Source organism: Colletotrichum tamarilloi (assembly GCF_030869305.1).
Source record: "Colletotrichum tamarilloi strain Tom-12 chromosome Unknown Scaffold_2.1, whole genome shotgun sequence".
In the NCBI taxonomy this organism is placed as follows: Eukaryota; Fungi; Ascomycota; class Sordariomycetes; order Glomerellales; family Glomerellaceae; genus Colletotrichum; species Colletotrichum tamarilloi.
Genome location: NW_026849385.1, coordinates 1542717 through 1559916, shown reverse-complemented (window position 1 = coordinate 1559916; position 17200 = coordinate 1542717). Strand labels below are relative to the sequence as shown.

Genomic DNA, 17200 nt, shown 5'->3' with positions numbered 1-17200 from the left:
GGGATCACATCAAATTCGCGCCCCATGCGTGGCGCATCAGTGCATGCCTCACTATTCTAGAGGAAGACGGCACATAACAGAGGTTATATTCTACTCTGTTAGGCAAAACGTGATGTCGTATTTTCTTCCCGTCTATTCTTTTCCAAGCTTGTAGTAGCCTCCTCTTGCGCAAACACTCACCTTCGTAGTTGCTACTTGCTCAAGTATGAATGTAGACACATTTTAAGGTTCTCTTTTCTTTCACCTAATCAAGAGAACAAACCTTCTCATTTTCGTTCGCTATATTATCGTAACGACACGTTTTGATACACCAAGTACTCGACAAGTCAAGGCTGCTTTGTGGCCAGAAAAGTTTGGTCTTGTATCAATCGCTAGTCCTAGGTTCACCAGGAACCAGCAGCGCCTGATATGCTTCTGGTGACATGCAGACATAGACTCGTATATGATCCCACCGGGTACTTCCTCTCGCGCATTAAGCTTAAAGGGGTGAGAATGGTGAACAGAAGAAGGGCAAGAAATTGGTGGACAGCAGTCTATTCGTGTCCGTTCATGGCAGGCAGAGGCTCGAGATGAGAACGCTGGCATTGTGGACGAGTCACAAGACGTCGTGGGATGGTTTCTGAGTAAGTATGAGGATGAATGTTATACAAGCAGCTAGCGCAGCTGGGAGGGAAGAGGACTAGAGTAACTAGCATGAATCCATGTTCCTCCGTGTCGATCAGAAGTTGTAGTATGATTCGCCTCTACCATGCACCACGTCCGCTTCAAGTTCGCGATGAACTATTCCAGTCGATACAATAGGCACGCCTGTGGGTCAGGTGAATGGGTGGTTTCATCAACGAATCCTCAATGCATAATGCACATGGGAAGAACCCAAGTACTCGAGCTCGGTGTCCACACCTTTCTTGCAAACCAATAGGTGGCGCGACATACAAGAGCCTGCTTCCTGCTTCCCTCCTGGTTCCGTGTCGGCGAGAATTGGAATTCCACGACCAACGCTACCACAACTTAACTAAACTGTTGTTGATACCGCCTAACAGTCGCAAAATCGGGCAAGGCCTGTGACGTTTCGTGATCACTCAGTCTCCTCGTTGCAATTAGACTGGTCAGGCTGCCTCACATAGGTAAGTGTATAAGTGGTAGATGAGCCCGATTGATACTCGTCTTCCCAGCCACTCGGATCTCAGTCGAATGTAGTATTACCAGGTTAGGACCAAGTCACTCATCCGGCAGCTGGTGAATCGGCTCTTGTGTTGCATGTAGGAGCGATGCATGTCGACTCTGACATCTATCCATGGGCCTGAACATGCGTCTGTGTCTTCAAATCACCGTCGTTCAAGTATCCTCTTCAGCATAAGCTGCCATGGAGGGAAAGAGAGTGATAGCATGAGGAGCTCTGAGGATTGTATAAGCTGATTAGGAAGGCATCCTGGAAGTTCACAAGACCTTGGAAAGGCATGAGAGCCAGGCAACGCAGTGATTTTAAATGCTCATAGGTTTCGCTCCCTGACGGAAACGTCATGGCTTGCAGAAACAAAATCCCCCATCTCATCATGTACAAGGCTTATATAAGATGGATAGCTCGAAATTAAAGTAGAGGTCTCTAACCAACCTAGCTCTGAAACAAAAGCGCTTTCGGGACGTCTCTTACGCTGTGGAATATGGACAAGCTGATAGAAATCCATTGTATCTCTTGTCTGCAGTCTCACAACATCAGTCACATAAAACTGAATGAGTTCCACTGATGGAAAAATCGGCATTGATAACTTCTCTCTATTCAGAAGAGGAATGTTTGCACCGAATTCGTTACGAACGTCCAATGTATAGTACGTGTAGGTAAAAAGATATAACAGTTATGTTAACGCCCTTCAAAGCTGAGCTCATGCAGCACGTATAAGTTATTATTTCACGGGAGAACCCAGATACATCTGAGCACCTCCACCAAGCTGTTGTACTCAACAGCTTATCAATGTTTAGTCCAAGAGTCTCTACGGGATCGTCAATAACATGAATTCATCAAGGGCGCACGTTGGTATGACGACTGACTACTGGCAGATACCGTCAGAGCTTGAGCAGACGTCAACCAAGCTCTCCTCCGGCCTCCGTTCCTTCGTCGGCCCAACACAGCCGCGCCCTCCGGACCCGGCCGCAACGCCGAAACCCCGGGATGTATCAGACCCCCAGCGACCGGCTTCACGTGCGGGGAGGCGGTCGCCCATCCGCCACTCTCCTCAACTCCCGAAACTCAAATTGACAACCTTTCTCGTTGGATTACGTTTTGCCAGTTAACAAGTAACCCCCTTTCCCCTATTCGCAATAATTTGACTACCTACATTATGCGAATTACCTTCCTAGTACGCCAATATGGACAACTCACAACGTGCCATCAAAGCGGACAGTCCTTCATCACAACCGGAACTACCACCAAATAGAGAACTTGCCCGCGCACGCCACGACGGACATCATGGCAAAACCAGAAGGATTGCCTCTGGACTCTACTTGGAGGAAACGGGGGGAGCTAAACCATATATCGAGCATGTCGCGGGCGTCCGCGGGCGTCCAGGTGATCTCCCCAATCCACTGCACGCCCGAACATTTCTATTTCCTGGGTCGGAGCACAAGTATCCCGCCGGCTTGAACTCCAAATACCACCCCGGCACAGCTCCGAGAGGAGGGAAGGAAAGGAAGGGGGAAGGAAGGGGATATGACGTCCTTTCGGGATGTAGTACCCGAACCCTCTTGCGCCATTCTGCGTCTCCTACTCAAATCACGATCTCGATACCGTCACAAGCGTGGCCTCCTTTTTCTCAACCACGAGCCGGCGCGCCCGCTTTCCCACGAGTCAAGAGCGCCCCCAAGGCTTGCGTCGTAGGAGTATCGAATCTAGAACGCTTGAGCGCCCTACCTCGCCCACCCCCTGGAAGCGCGCCATCGAAAAAAGGGAAGTGGGGGCCCCGAAAATGATGTTCTGACGCCGTCTGTAGATCCTCTTGCTCGGGCGCACGCGGCGGCGCACGCGGGAGAGGCAATCATACCGCATTCATAGGCATATAGGCAAAAGAGCCCCCTGCATTATCCGCCTCGTGCTAATTCAAGTCAGGGGGAGGATAGTTTCGTGGGGCTGGCACGGAAAGAAATGTCTAGTGTATAAGGCACATGGGTTTGATAGCCCAAGCCGTGCGTAGGACGGTTGGCTTGCAGGAAGGCGAGACCATGTGAGTTGCTTGGGACGATCTTCCATTGGGTCTTGGGGATAGGATGGACTGGGCGTAACAAGGCGAGGAGATGGTGCACAGTCGGTGAGGTTTGGACGTCGCAGCGCTATGCGAGCTAGCACCGTCATCTTTGCAGTAGAGCGGATTTCCGCAGACGCATTCGAACCAAGGACGGCAGGGTGGCCAGGTTCTTACGACGTGACGACTAGCCCTCATGGGCGGAGGACGACAGACCTCGATTTCGTCAAATACTTGGCTAGCCAGGCGCCCATAACATGTTTGATGCCGTTGAGCCACTAGGCCGCAATGGCAAATTCGCCCAGTACAAACCAAAACGTTCAGCTTTGACGTCGAGGGAACCCCCCGGCTGTTGTTGCGAATCATCGGGTTACTCATTTCGTGCATCTGATCTTCGACAACCCCGTCTGTCCCTCCCCCATCCCCAGGTCCCGATCCGACGATAGTGGTGTTCTGGATCGCTCATGACCACTGACCACCGACCGATCCCTGGTGGTTCACCAACCCCTGCCGCATCCGAGGGTTTTGCTAATTTGCCCGTCTCGATGCACACCTAAGCCAGCCCCAAGAAGAAAAGAGCTTAATTGCACGGTCCTACATATCTGGTTGCGTGAACGAGAGGCCTTCCCCCTCCACGGCGAGTAAGATGCGTTCTAAGAACCATGATGCTGGGACGGCGCGGGAGCTAATGCAGGAGGTCGAAAAAGGAGCGACGGGGAAGCCTTCCGGTGTGGTCTGGGCTGGCCGGGGGTAGGTTAGGTCGGGAGCCTCTAGTGCCGGGCGAATGACGGAGGAGAAGAGGGCGGCGAAAGGGCGAAATGGACCTGTTCCAGCCCTGTACGGATACTTGCAATGTGAGGTAGCTGGGGCGATGTAACAGCACTACACAGAGTGTTCCTATGGTTCAATGGATTGATTGAGGGGTGCGCGGTGCTATTGATGCATGGACATCTGGGCGGTGATGATCCGAGTGATCCCCACAGGGTGACTGTGTAGTAATTAGACGATGGTAGCCGCGACAGGCACGAAGTGCCGATGGTACTGATGTCGGCAACTCGAGGGTGCAACTAGGCCCGCTACTTTCGATTGTCGGTTTGTCCTCAGCACAAGGCCGCGACGAGTTTTGTGTCGAGCATGATTGCCAAGTAGTCTACCACGAAGCTGAATAGCAGCGCTAAAGAAAATGTAACATTCCCACTGCTGAGAGAGAGGTAAGTCCTTTGAGGAGGTGGCCTTTGGCTTTGACAAGTCGTCGGCTCACCCCCCTTTCTCGCATGTCAAAGTCCGAGTTGACAAGCATGGGAGAGCCCAGGAGCTACGAATAGCGGCTACGTGATGACGAGTTTCAGCCTCCCAGTAAGCCACCCAGTAAGCTCCTCAGTAGAGGGCGGATGCGGATGCCGATGCGCCTGAAGTGGTTCAGAAATACAAGCTACACGACCTTCAGTAGACACCGAGGTATGAGTGTTATTGCTATCGGCCATGTCGAATACGAGACTCTAGAGTCCCTTCTCTTGTCTAAAATTGGGGTTGAATGGGGTGGACGAACCAACGAGGCGTCAAAGCCAGACAGCGTCAACTAAACGTAATCTGCTTGCCCATGAGACTCCTAAAGGCGTCATCTAGTGCCTTGCGCTTGCGACTTCTTTCCTCCTCATTGGCATCCTGGGGATCCGGGGTATCATCGTCGTCTTCAGGCCCGGGCAGCCGGGGCATCCAGGAACGAATCTGGCCGTCCAAGTGAGCCGTGTAGACGGCACCAAAAGAGGTCCCGCCTCCCATTACAGGCCCCTTTTGCAAACCGGAACCACCACTACCACGCCACACCATACTCATTGTGCGATTCTTGACATTCAAGCCATTGTTCTGATAAACGGCCGCTGCATGAGGTCCAGGAACTCGTAGACGCGTTACCAGGGTGCCCTCATGTAGGTCCATGACCAGGATCTCTTGCTCGTTGGGATAAAATAGGAGATCCCGACGTGATGGCGTCAAACGAGCGGGCGTCACAAACATGTTGACGGTCTTTGGCTGTTGATTTTGTATCAGGGAGCCAAAACTAGCTAGCGTATTCGCGCCAGTAGCAGCATCCCAGACACGGATTCGACAATCCAAGCCGGCTGAGACGATGTACTTGCCATCGTCGGTCCAGGTCAAACCGTTGACACCCTCATTGTGAGCTCGAGCTGAGTTGCGGAAATGAGGCATACGCTTCCAATGAAGGCCAGAAGCCATGGCATGGTCGAAGTGGTGTACAATGCCGAGGCTATCCTCCTGATCGAGCTGGCCGACCAAGCCAGAGGCGCGCCGTATGTCCCAGACGCGGACTTTCCCGTCGACATGTCCGGTTGCAAGAGCATGCTCCTGACGAGGACTCCAGGCTGCCGATAAAACAGCGCCCCCATGTGCTACCAGCGAGCGAATCGACGTTCCTGACCTGAGGTCGACCAAGCGGACCGACGAATGCTGGGTCGCGCAGGCGACCAAGAGATGATTGGCAATGGGGCTGGTGGCATGGGTGTAGATATTGGCATTGAGATCGAAATTGGCGGATACAGTCATGCGTTGAGTAGACCATAGCTTGAGCGAGCGGTCAAAGGAACTGGAGAGAAAGGCCTCGTTGTCGAAAGGGTAGAAATCAAGATGAGTAATGCCGTGCTTGTGGGTGTTTGTCTCATCTCCAATAGACCGGGAAATATTGGCAATGGGTTGAAAGATGTGAGATTTGTGAGGATTGCTCTCTTGATGAAGGTCCCAGAGCTTCACAGATCCGTCTGCGCCGCCAGAAAGAAGTCTACCATAAAGTATCTAGTATTAGAAAACGCAGAGCGGTAGAGAGTGGAAGTGTAGTTAGGTGAGATACGTACAAACGACCATCAAACTTGTCCAAGGCCAGTGCGTTGACACCAATGCGGTGAGCCCAAAGGTTCACATGTCGGCCCTCTTCTTCGGGTTCGGCTCCTTCTCCGTCGAACCGGTGCTGTGGAGCGGCGGCAAAGGATCGGACGAGCCCCGAGGCGGTCGCTTGCGCAAAGCCGTCCGGGCTCAGCTCACCTGTTGAGCGGGCAAATAAACGGGACTGCATTCATCTGGGACTGGGCCTTGAAGTGACAAGGTGACCCGAGATGAGAAGCCGTTTTGGAGAATGTCAGGCGAGTTTGACGTAAGGTGTCTGGTCGAAGTTTAACATGGGATGTTGATGAGGCTGAGACTGAGGCTAAGGCTGAGGTACCGAAGGAAGGTACCTACCAGGTAAGACTGGTGGATGGGAAGATGAGGTTGCCAGAGACAGTGGTGATGATGTCAGCAATGGACTCTGTCCAGCGCAACTACCCCCTGTGGCTACCCTGTGGCTGCCCTACGGACGGTTGCCTTTCCAGGTGCACTTGCCCACCTGGGAGAGAGGAAGGAACCAGATAGAGGCCCGTTCATTGGCCAGACTGTACTTGAGCCCCACCCTTCAGAACCTTCCATTCTCTCAGACTCTGGGCAAGAACGGCAAGGTCGGTCAGGACATTCCTGCCCAACTTGAGAAATTGAATTTGAAGGGTAAAGACTCAAATCTGCCTCTCGTCTTTCAGGCAACGCCCTCCCCAACGTCTTCATAACTTCCTCAAGACATGTGCCACCGACGGCGTAGACGATAACCCAATACTCGTCCTCTTTTTAGCCAGCTGCAGAGAACCAGATCTGTTGTATCGAGAGCCAACGACTACGGAGTATAGGTGCCATCATTCATCCACCAAGACAATACTCGGCGCTTCCGCTCTCTCAAGTGTTTTTGTATGCCAGCTTTCGTCGGCGACAACAACGTCCCAGGACTTACCTATAGAGGAACAACCAGAGGGAACAACCAGAGACCTTGTCATCATGGAAGAACAACTGGCAGATCAGCGCTTAGAAATGTACGACCAGTCTGATGCACATGGCCCTGAGCTTGTTCAACGTCCACCAGAAGAAGCTAAGCGGTCGCAAAGACATGCCAGCGTCTACGATGCTGTTGCAGGTAAGCATGACCCAAGCCTAGGCCTCTCTATCTGAATTAGTACCAACTCACTACCAGGAAGAATCATATTTGACACCGCATTGAATGCCGCTGTTCAAGATGAGAAGACGCCTCACGCCAGCTCCAAACCGCCCAGGCTGACTAGACATCCCATCAACGCTTCCGCGTTAGCCCCGGAGGAGGTTCTGTTCCGTCGCAAATCAGCACCCGAGCGCTTTGCCGAGTTCGATGTCTACATGGCACATGACCGGAACCTCACAGACGGTGGTCGCACATCCCTGCCGGACTCTGATCTTCTCAAATCCGTACACACCTATGCGAGCTACTTTTATTCTGCCCTTGGCGGCCCAAAGCGCAATCTTTCGTACCAAGTTGGCGCTCGCAATATTGACGAGAGAAGTATGGATGAGTCGGCCTTAATCGCCTTGGGCATTTTGCTCGAAGAGGCTGGCAGAGACGTCTTAGGAAGCAAAGGAGACATGGTCTTCACCGAGGGCCTCCAACTACCCGAGGACAGCAACCCGACGTATCAAGAACCACGCGCCGCGACCAACACGCCAACTTATCCTGTGCTCGGACACGTGAGCCGGGAGACAGCCCATGTCGGTTTCGCTGACGTTGGGTCCTGGAAAAGGGCAACCAAACGACAAAAACTGAGCGATCCCGATAATGCCTAGAACCTCTCTGGATCTCTCACTTTCCGAGATGTTGGTTCCAACACTCCCCGCCAAACCCTTGTCACCGCTCGACTTGCTGGCACTTTTGCACTTGGCGACCGTTGCCAGCAACCCGGAACAAGTATGGATCCTCATTTAGCGATCGGGTGAGCCATCGAGACACGGCAACTCGGCATCTGGTACTTGCGTGCACGGGGACAGTTGTGGACTTGCACAGCCTTGTTCATTGTTTGCTCTTGTAAGAAAGAGTAGCAAATATGTCGGTCACAAGATCCACGGCACGCTCGACATGAATATTCGGGCGTGGTCAGCGACGGCATATCTCAATGATGACCGAATGCAGAAGGCCGTTCCATAATGAAGCACCCATCGAATCAGCCGCCGCTAGACACCCAGTCACTGCCAGGATCTGCCATCTAACCTCTAAGCTGTCTCGATCCCACACATGGAGCGCTTGGAACAACCGGCTCATTGACGGATTGGCCCTGACCTCGCAAACGCTCTACGCCCGACAACGCCGCATGTTTTCTCCTTTCGTTTGTTCAAGAGACATAGCAGGCTTATCTTGCCTACCACGGATGAGTGTCCCGCTGTATCTATGTATTTCTCGTGGGTTCCAGTTTCTTTTTTCCGCAACTTTGTATGGAGGAAATACATCGTGGCCAAGTCCGATGAAGTTTGTTGGAACACAGGTTTCGCCTAGCAAGATACCCACCAAGACTCGGAACAGAATTTAAGATTTGTTTGCGATAGACTCTCAGCGCCTGCCATACCCACCAGTTTGCGCGCCAACCGTCTGCTGTCGACCGCTTTGGTACGACATCATCTATGCTCGAGCGAATTTTGACGAATTGAAGCAGCTGGCGACGCTAGGCGCTATGTAGTCTATTTCTAGGACTAGACGAAAGGCTTTCTTGTCAAGTTTACGAAGCGCAGCAGAAACAAGGGGAGCAGCCCAGGGTCATTCACAATTTGACTCATGTCGGCATAGAAAGAGAAGAGTGCGAGGTCGGGGTGAAAGTCCCATTCAAACCTTGGCAGTCTACGTCGATACCAAGTCAGAGCAGGCGATGGAAAATGGCGTCGGCACAATCTCTCCGCCCACCGTCAGCGACCTTTCACCATAGACCGCAGAGCTCATACTTGTAACCAACTGCCGTCGAGATTGAATACATTACACGTCAAGCCTCAGGGGAAAGAAATCTAGACATCGCACAATCCTGACGCTGATGACAACTCTTAATTCTGCAGGTATGGAACATACGTCCGCCCAATGATTCTACCCCTGAGAGCCATTGGTACTCAATTGAGAATCTTATATCACAACGGATCGCAAATCGAACGTCCTCAATGTGAAGCGAGAGACTCCATTTCGGTGATATGGCCGACTCCCCGGCTTTACTGGGGTATGCATATATACTGTTGGCCTTCGGGACAGCTCTCAGTGCATAACCGGCCATCGGTTCACTGAAAGACGACAAGGTGACGAAGTATGAGGACAGCGAATGCTGTAGAATGTCATCCAAACCAAGTTCAGTCGTTACGAAGGCATATGTTCAGGCATGAACAGAACACCGCCCGAGTCTCACAGACGCAGCTTACTAAGCAACACTGTTTGACCGCTTTCGTACACGGTTGGTGCCTCGCTCCGACTTGGGGTCGCATCCGACACACCGGACCGGAATGGAGGCGGGTACGGATCTAGATGTCCGGCTGCCGGTGTGGGGGTCTCATCCGGCAGGTCACCCGATCACCTCACCCGCTCCGGGAGAGCTTCACTGAAGGGTTCAGACTCTATTTTTGCCGCTGATATCGGAATGTGCGATGGGCTCAGCACACATGTTCTGTCAGTTAGCGAGTTCGATTCTAATGCCGGACATGCTTGTGCAAGACCGCACTCATATCAGGCTCACACATTGTCATGTTCGCCAATTTTGAGCAACCTACTTACAATGCCCAATGACACGCATCAGAAGAAATTTTGAGAGCCGATGAGGGCAAGCCCCAGGACCCCCCGACACATAGAAAAGGAAATCTCATTCAAGCTTGGCGTATCGCGACCAGGGCTTTGGTTGAAATCGGAAATCGGAGATCGGCTTGACTCCCTTGCAACACAAGAAAAGTCAGTTCCGTGAGCTCTGTGCCTCTGTCAATCTGGACGATATACACAGTAGAATCTTGCTCTTGCGGTCCACCCACCTCAGCTGTTAGCACTGAGCATGGCCTGCGCTGCAACGTAACAGAACCCCTTTTCGGCGCCCGCTGTGTGTAAACTGGAACACGAAAAATTTGCCTCTGGCGGCGACACTAGGCCGGCGGAGATATTTAGGGGTACACTATCAGAACAAGGCATTGTGCCGTCCGCAATAGAGATGGAAGTCGGAAACGCCGTTCATGGTTGTGGTTGGGCATCGAGATCAACATTCGTCGACCTTGCGACGAAAGTCTGTTCAGCCATGTGCAACCCGCTTTGACCGCTTGACAGTCCTCGCACAGCAGAACCCTTGGGCTGCTTGATGACATTTCCCACCTAGATTTGCAACATTCAGGCATCAGGCTCAACTTGGAGTTTGATCTATCCCTGAGGGCCACGCGATCCGCAAGGGGGCGTATCACAGTTTCGGTGTCGCTCTCGTCATGTGACTGATGATGCAACGGTACACCGATGTTGTAGTTGGCAACACATCGCTTGTGCCAACAACTTTTTCGACCTGCATACGGATACTGCGTGCAATAGCTGTATTAGGCAAAAGTATTCCTCACTTAAGGATTCCCCTAGACCGCGAAGGGCTTTCATGGCGGACTGCGCAAGCTTGAGAGATCTTCGGATATGATAAGTATGAACCGGAGGCGACGCGATTAGACATGGTCGTATTATCCACTAACACGTGTACCGCACCGCTCAGTATTCTTCATCGCTGGTAGCACTGGGGCCACTGTCCCTCGAAGGCTCGAAACACTGCAAAAGGGGCCAAGATTTCGTTGAAGAATATCACGGTAGATCGTTCGCAAAAAAGGATGTACTCTGTTACAGCCAGAAGAGTGCCTATCCCGGTCTAGCGCTAGTATCTCCTTTCCAGCTTGTCATTGACAAATTTCCCCGGCCGTTGGACTTCGTGGCCACCTAATATACGCACGGAGAACGGGGACGATGTCTGTCAGACTGCCAGACCGGCATCTACCGACGAGTTGAAGAAAAAGGAAGCAAAGGAAGAAGCGGAGCACGCCAAAAAAAATTAACAACTGTCTGGACCAACGGCCACCGTGTTGCAATATGTCCATGCTCACCGACAGCCCACCGATGGATCCGACGTGCCAACCTCATGTCCAGGATCTCGACGTGACTGGATGGAGCAATCCCCTTCATTATGACGGTGGCTTCGTTTCAGCTTCTGGCTAAGCGACTACTTGATCTTAGTCTCGGGGGATGGAACGGCGGTTCAACCTTCTCGAGCTCTTGGCCCCGGATCTAAATTGGAAATTGTCTCCAGCAACGGAACGCCAGAAGCGTTATTCGACGGGGAACTGATTCGGCCCGGACGCTATGAAAGCTGGACGTACCGAATACACGGCAGTATGTACTCACACAAGTCATTGTCGTTTCCGACAACTGCCTAGAACGTTTTAAGTAACCTTGAGGGCGAAGTTCTATCAACAAAGCACCTGCGCCACGTGGCTTCCAGCTGGTGCGATTTTCTTGACCGACATACGTGTCAGCCGCCTGCGGTAGGAGGCACGTTTATTCCAGGCGCTTGTTTGCAAAGAAGACTGGTTCAGCAAGCAATGCGGCTGCTATTCCAAGACACAACACGCTCCGTTCCCGTTGCGGTGCTTGCCTTCCCGCCTGTGGCGCTGCCTCTGAAATTTCGAATGATATGCGAGGGCCCCCAACGCAGCTCGGGATGATCGACGCAATGCCGGCCGAAAAGCATTGCCACAGCTCAAGTCACGAAGCCTTTTCTAACGACCACGTCTCGAGTCTCTTGACTGGCCAACTCGCACACACGGAACTCGTAAGGAAACTACCGGAGACGCCTGCTAGTTTGACCGGTCAAGACGAACAATGTTGATCCTTGGTCTCGGTGTGACAGTACGAATAATGGCCTGATTAAAGTGCGTGATCGGAAAATGAACCAAGCTCGGACCACTGTCGAATATCTTACACCGCCAACCGAGGTTCCGAATTCTTCAAGAGACAGGAAAGCGCGTTTTGATTATCAGATTTGAAGGTGTCATTGCTTGTGGGCAGCCTGGTGTGTCAGCTCGTGAGAACACAACGGCCCAAAACCTGAGGGGTTGCTGTTGAAATCCGAAGGCATCTTGATACAAGGTTCGGAGAACAGGTCCTGTGCGCTGCAGACCGAAAGATCCTGAGAAATGACAAAAGCGAGGGGCACCCAGCGGGTCTGCGCTGTTACTCTAATCCTACGGATTGGCTTTCAACCCTCACCTATCCGTCTAATGGAAGTAAATCCTCGCTTTTCAGCCGCAGCTGTGTATACGCATACCGTCGCTTCAGAGTAACTACGAATAAGCTATCGGATATTGCAGGGAACAAGGTCGATTATTTCCCTTACCAGCGAGCGCCCTACGGCTCAGGCAATCTCTCGGGTAGTTTTTGGGCTGAAAGAAAACCTTCTGCGGCAACACATGCTGGCCTCAAAACAGGATTGCCAGAAACCAAACAGTCCATATGACTGGCGCTCCTATGATAACAGTGCAACATATCTAGGCCAGGTGTACTTTGTACCTCCGACGGCCATCCCACCCCGCCCGTTGCGACCTAAGCCGTAATCGGCACGGCTGTTCTTCTCATCGCCAATGTTCAGATGTCATTTTCGATAGACCGACCGTCAGCACAACGGTAGTATTCTGTGGAACAGTGGAACAGGTTCGTTCTAACGCACCAAGCCGACGCCTGCCGCCGCCCGGAGCATCAAGAGAATGAGGAGTCAAGGACTCAAGAGGCTTGCCGCCTGCGTCTTATCTACAATGCGTTGAATTTTGCGACATGGCCGCCTGGTTCTCTCAGATACCCTAGCAAACCCTGGTAAACCTTCGTCTCCAGTCGGCGGTGCACCAATCTCCGAACCTCCAACATCTCCTCGGGTTGCTCTTTTGGGCCCTTTGGGAAAGCGACCGCACCAGCCAGAATCGGAGAAGGAGCTCACTCGCAATCACCGATACTGATCCAAGCTGCAAGGCTTGCTGCCGAAGGCGATGCCAGCCGGGCATGCACGTCGCCTATGTGTGGCGGCTCCCGCCCAAGTCATCAGCCATTACGAATATCAAATCCCCCCCCCCCCCCCATGGAGATGAAGAACAATGGCTGTGCGGACTTCGAAGCAGTCACGGCAGGCTAGTTTCGGGTCAGTCAGGAACAGCGGCAGGCGTCGTGGAGGACAAACTTCGGTCGTCAATGCGACTATTGAAGGCGAACCCTGTCGATCCTCCAACTAGATTTGTTCCCCGCATCCCGCGTTCCATGGAAGACAGCCACTTCCTTCGTGGACACGCCTTTGAGTTCCTTAACCGCCCAACGGCTGCCTCGCATTTGGTCGAGCCGCTCTACACTACACTACGGGCAGTTTTGAGACGAGACGAACAGAAGTCTAGCTTCCGTCTTCCCCGGCGCAACTCGCCGACCTGCTATCCCTACAAGGGCACCTTCGCGGATAAGTCTGCCACAGACTTCTGGTGGTTGTGTGCGCCCGTCATGCTGTCTCTGACGACACTGTATCCTTTCTTGCACAATAATGGATGGGGGAGACATCGACTTCCTGTCTCGAAACCTCATGGTGGGCTTGTGCTCGGACGCTTTGCCCAGGACCCTACCTGTCCGGCGTGCTTGATACGCAGCTCATAATGCCGCCGCGCCGCCCTTCTGCACGGCTTCCTGCAGCTAAGCCCACGGACGTTGAGAGCAAGTCGGCAGGCTTATGCTACAGGGAACAGCCTAGCAATGCAACCTTCGAGTCAAAGTCACCCCATCCCCGATACTGCCCTGTCCGCTACTTGGTGCAGAACGGAATAGCTGCTTCGATGGCTGTCATTGTGCAGCGTCTGCCTATAGCGGCTTCTGGGTAGGCAACAGGTTGAGCCCGAAGATCATTCAGTCACTTTGGGATAGAGGAGCTGAAGCCATACATACAAAGCAAGTGATATTCTCATCGAGGGTAAGGATTTCACAGGATAACATCTGCGCCCCAGAACCTTACTTGGCGATCATGGCAGCCCAAGAGGAAAGTTGTGATACGGTTACAGATCTAGCCAGCACATCTCGCGACGCGACAGTTTACTCACCGTTTCCCGAACGAAACCCCAGGGGCGAGCAGCCGCCTATGCTGCGGCAGTTGCAGCCAGCGCGGAATTGTGCGTAATCCTCTGACGAAATGAGGATTTATGACCTCAAGCTTACTGACATGGCGGGGGTTTGTGGACTAACAACGTTCTGCTGATTAGACTTGGAACCTAATAGGAACCAGCCAATTTGGACGTATAGCCATCGTCGTCAACCACACCGGCCCACTGATGGTCGTCAGCGTCTGCAGATCAAGAACTCTACTCACGACCGCAGGCTACAAAAGGCGGTGACTGATTTGAAAGCAATATTGGCAGGCGACTTTGTCCTTTTGATGGAGTCTCTCAGATACGAGACGAAGCTGGATGTCATCAAACAACGCTGGCGCCTTGTTGGGTGGGTCGTATCGGCTCATATCTTGTGTCACTTGCACGGTCGATTGACATATCAAAACCGTCCAGTCATTCATGGCAGCAAACGGTGTTTATTGGACTTTATGTGAGAAGCCTGGGTGCCGGAAACCTAAATCATTGGCGAAGTGATCTCATCTCGAAGGGCCCGGCCGTGAGGTATTCTGCCCAGCGTTGAGCCCGGGGACTTTGGAGAGGACAAGTGACCAGGCACTGCCAACGGAGCGAACTCCGACATCATTTTACCAGCTCAACCGCCTTTGCCCTTGTTCGCAAGAGAGACGCTCGGCACTTTCAATCTTATTGTCCTCGATGAGAGGCCGCAACCGCTGCGAACGCACATTAACCAAGGCATGGGGTACGTTCTATTATATCTGATATCGGCAGCGGCAGAGGAGAAAAAGATATGTGCTACTTATTTTTGGGTGTTGCTGAAGACTTCCAGGGAAAGCCTTGTGAGGACCCTGCAACACAGCTGGCAGAGAACGAGTACCTCCTGTTACAGCTGTTTGCCATGAATATCTCGAGGGCACACTTCACTGGCTACTCGGTTGTGCCCCTTTCGGACGTAGCCCCAGGCCATGGGGTCGCATTTATCTCTCAGAGACCACAGTCGGGCATTTATTGAGACGGTTCGAGTGCGACGGGTGCTTCCATGACTCCCGACAACGAAATGGAGATGCCGACAGCCCGCCCAGGGAACAAGCTTGAATACAGTTCATTGGCGTAACGGCGTTGTAAATTGCTTTACACTATCCGTACGACGAGTGGCTAGGCATTGGTGGAGATTTATGGATGTGATAACTTTGTGATCGGGACTGGCAACAATTGCTATGGCTATGACGACGACCTCAGCAATATTTTTTTGCCAGAGCGGCACACCGCTTGCATGCCACCACGTCCCGTGATACCACTGACGACCGCACGCCTCACTTGTCCAGCCTCGCACGCAGAGTTGTCACGACTAAAAGCGCGCTTGTACTAGAGTCGGCTGCTTTGCGCTGGTCACGTTGACCATGCCCCAAATGCCAGTCGCTGGACGAGGTAGGGATCTTCCACAGGATTTTCCTCGGTACCTTGCGCTCGGGCTGGGCTCGGTAGCCTTTGACCCGTTTTCGAAGCTAAGGAGATTTGGAGGCGTGACTCTTTTCTCTCTCCTCTCATCCCCCCTGCTGGATGACGAGCCTCTCACTAACAAGCAAGATGCGGCAATGAACTTGGAGTTAGTCGGAGGGGGCCGCTCTTTCGCTCGAGGCTGGAGGGTACTAAGCCATGTACTTGCGGACCATATCCGCCGCATCTTATATCAGCACTCGCATCTGTCGCACGCAGCTATCTCGCGTTGGCCGCCGCAGCCCCAAAAAGCCCCCGATGAGCTGTCAATTATCGATAATCCGAGGCTCGTCGATGGGGTTTTCGGCCTCCGACATGTTCTTGGGACAAGCATCCAGAGACAAGGTGGCTGTACCTGCAACTGCATGTCCAAGCTCGAGCCTGAAGTGTTGGACATGACGCACTTGCGCACCGACAATGACAGAAATGTCGATGTCGTACAGTGACGGATTCGCGCTGTGTAATGATGCGCAAAGGACCTCCGTTCAGAGTAGTAAGCGAGACAATGCACAGTACCTGGACAAGAGGGCAACATGGTAGCGTGCCTGGCCCACGTTGCCTCACGAAACCTTGTTACAGACGACACGACAAATAACCAATGTTTGGTTCTGTCGATATGGACAGACTTTCGACACACGGCCGATGATTCCACGTGCCTTTGAAGCTCGCCGGTGCTGCCGAATCCGAATCCGGGACGGACTTGAGGCGATTATCACTTGCCGAGCACGCAAAATGGTCCCTTGGCGCTGTTGCCCTCCCGTTTGAATTAGGTCGAGGTTGAAGGGGTCTTTCAAGAGAACGAGTCAACTCGAGATGGAGCAATTGCCATCTTCACAAGTCTTGACAAGCTCTCAGCCAGACAAGCAACGGATCCTGCTGCAAGGAGTTACACCACCCACAAGTGACAGCCAACAAACTCTGAGACACTTTCCTCTGTTTTCTGGAAGTTAAGACCCCACCCCACACGACGGATCACCCCCTACGACGGATTACCTAATTTAGATAATTTTCCAGACTTCGACTTTTCGACCTTATAATTACGAATTCGATTATTAATAATATAACGTTACTAAATTTAAAATTCTAAATATATATTAATAAATTAAGCTTCTTTTATACTGTTTATAAGTATTAGGACTATAATTAGGCGCTATAAGTAAGCCTTAGCTTCCCTCTTTACTTTTATAATAGCCTTAATTCGTATAAATTACTTATTTAAATCTTAACGTACTTTTACCTTTATAATTAGCTTATATAATTATACTTAAACCTCTAGTAACTTAATAACTAATTAAGTATTAGCTAGGGCTACGTTCTAGGCGTTTAATTACTTACTTACCTTATTAAATATTAACTTATAAATAATAAAATCGAAATTATCCTCACCCTTACCTCGTACTTAGAGCTTTTAATACCTCCTAAGGTTTCCTAATTTTTTAAAAATAATAATACTATAATCT

General features: G+C 51.9%; 6 protein-coding genes across 6 annotated transcripts; 4 read left to right on the top strand and 2 right to left on the bottom strand.

Annotated features, from left to right (window-relative positions):
* Positions 1-4808: 4808 nt before the first annotated feature.
* On the bottom strand, positions 4809-6318 carry CTAM01_01155 (WD repeat domain-containing protein; the record flags this gene model as incomplete). The annotated part of the gene is made up of 2 exons (XM_060517197.1): positions 4809-6027; positions 6101-6318. 2 exons carry the CDS (start codon positions 6316-6318, stop codon positions 4809-4811), a joined length of 1437 nt encoding a protein of 478 aa, XP_060388659.1.
* A 785-nt stretch (positions 6319-7103) lies between these two features.
* Positions 7104-7916, top strand: CTAM01_01154 (uncharacterized protein; the record flags this gene model as incomplete). Its single annotated transcript, XM_060517196.1, has 2 exons — positions 7104-7239; positions 7297-7916. The coding sequence occupies 2 exons, from the start codon at positions 7104-7106 to the stop codon at positions 7914-7916; spliced, it is 756 nt and encodes a 251-aa protein (XP_060388658.1).
* A 131-nt stretch (positions 7917-8047) lies between these two features.
* CTAM01_01153 (uncharacterized protein) lies at positions 8048-8143 on the bottom strand (the record flags this gene model as incomplete). The annotated part of the gene is made up of 1 exon (XM_060517195.1): positions 8048-8143. One exon carries the CDS (start codon positions 8141-8143, stop codon positions 8048-8050), a length of 96 nt encoding a protein of 31 aa, XP_060388657.1.
* A 99-nt stretch (positions 8144-8242) lies between these two features.
* Positions 8243-8771, top strand: CTAM01_01152 (uncharacterized protein; the record flags this gene model as incomplete). The annotated part of the gene is made up of 2 exons (XM_060517194.1): positions 8243-8608; positions 8670-8771. The coding sequence occupies 2 exons, from the start codon at positions 8243-8245 to the stop codon at positions 8769-8771; spliced, it is 468 nt and encodes a 155-aa protein (XP_060388656.1).
* Positions 8772-12566: 3795 nt separating this feature from the next.
* On the top strand, positions 12567-12710 carry CTAM01_01151 (uncharacterized protein; the record flags this gene model as incomplete). The annotated part of the gene is made up of 1 exon (XM_060517193.1): positions 12567-12710. One exon carries the CDS (start codon positions 12567-12569, stop codon positions 12708-12710), a length of 144 nt encoding a protein of 47 aa, XP_060388655.1.
* A 1071-nt stretch (positions 12711-13781) lies between these two features.
* On the top strand, positions 13782-15255 carry CTAM01_01150 (uncharacterized protein; the record flags this gene model as incomplete). Its single annotated transcript, XM_060517192.1, has 2 exons — positions 13782-13999; positions 15015-15255. The coding sequence occupies 2 exons, from the start codon at positions 13782-13784 to the stop codon at positions 15253-15255; spliced, it is 459 nt and encodes a 152-aa protein (XP_060388654.1).
* Between the last annotated feature and the right edge of the window lie 1945 nt (positions 15256-17200).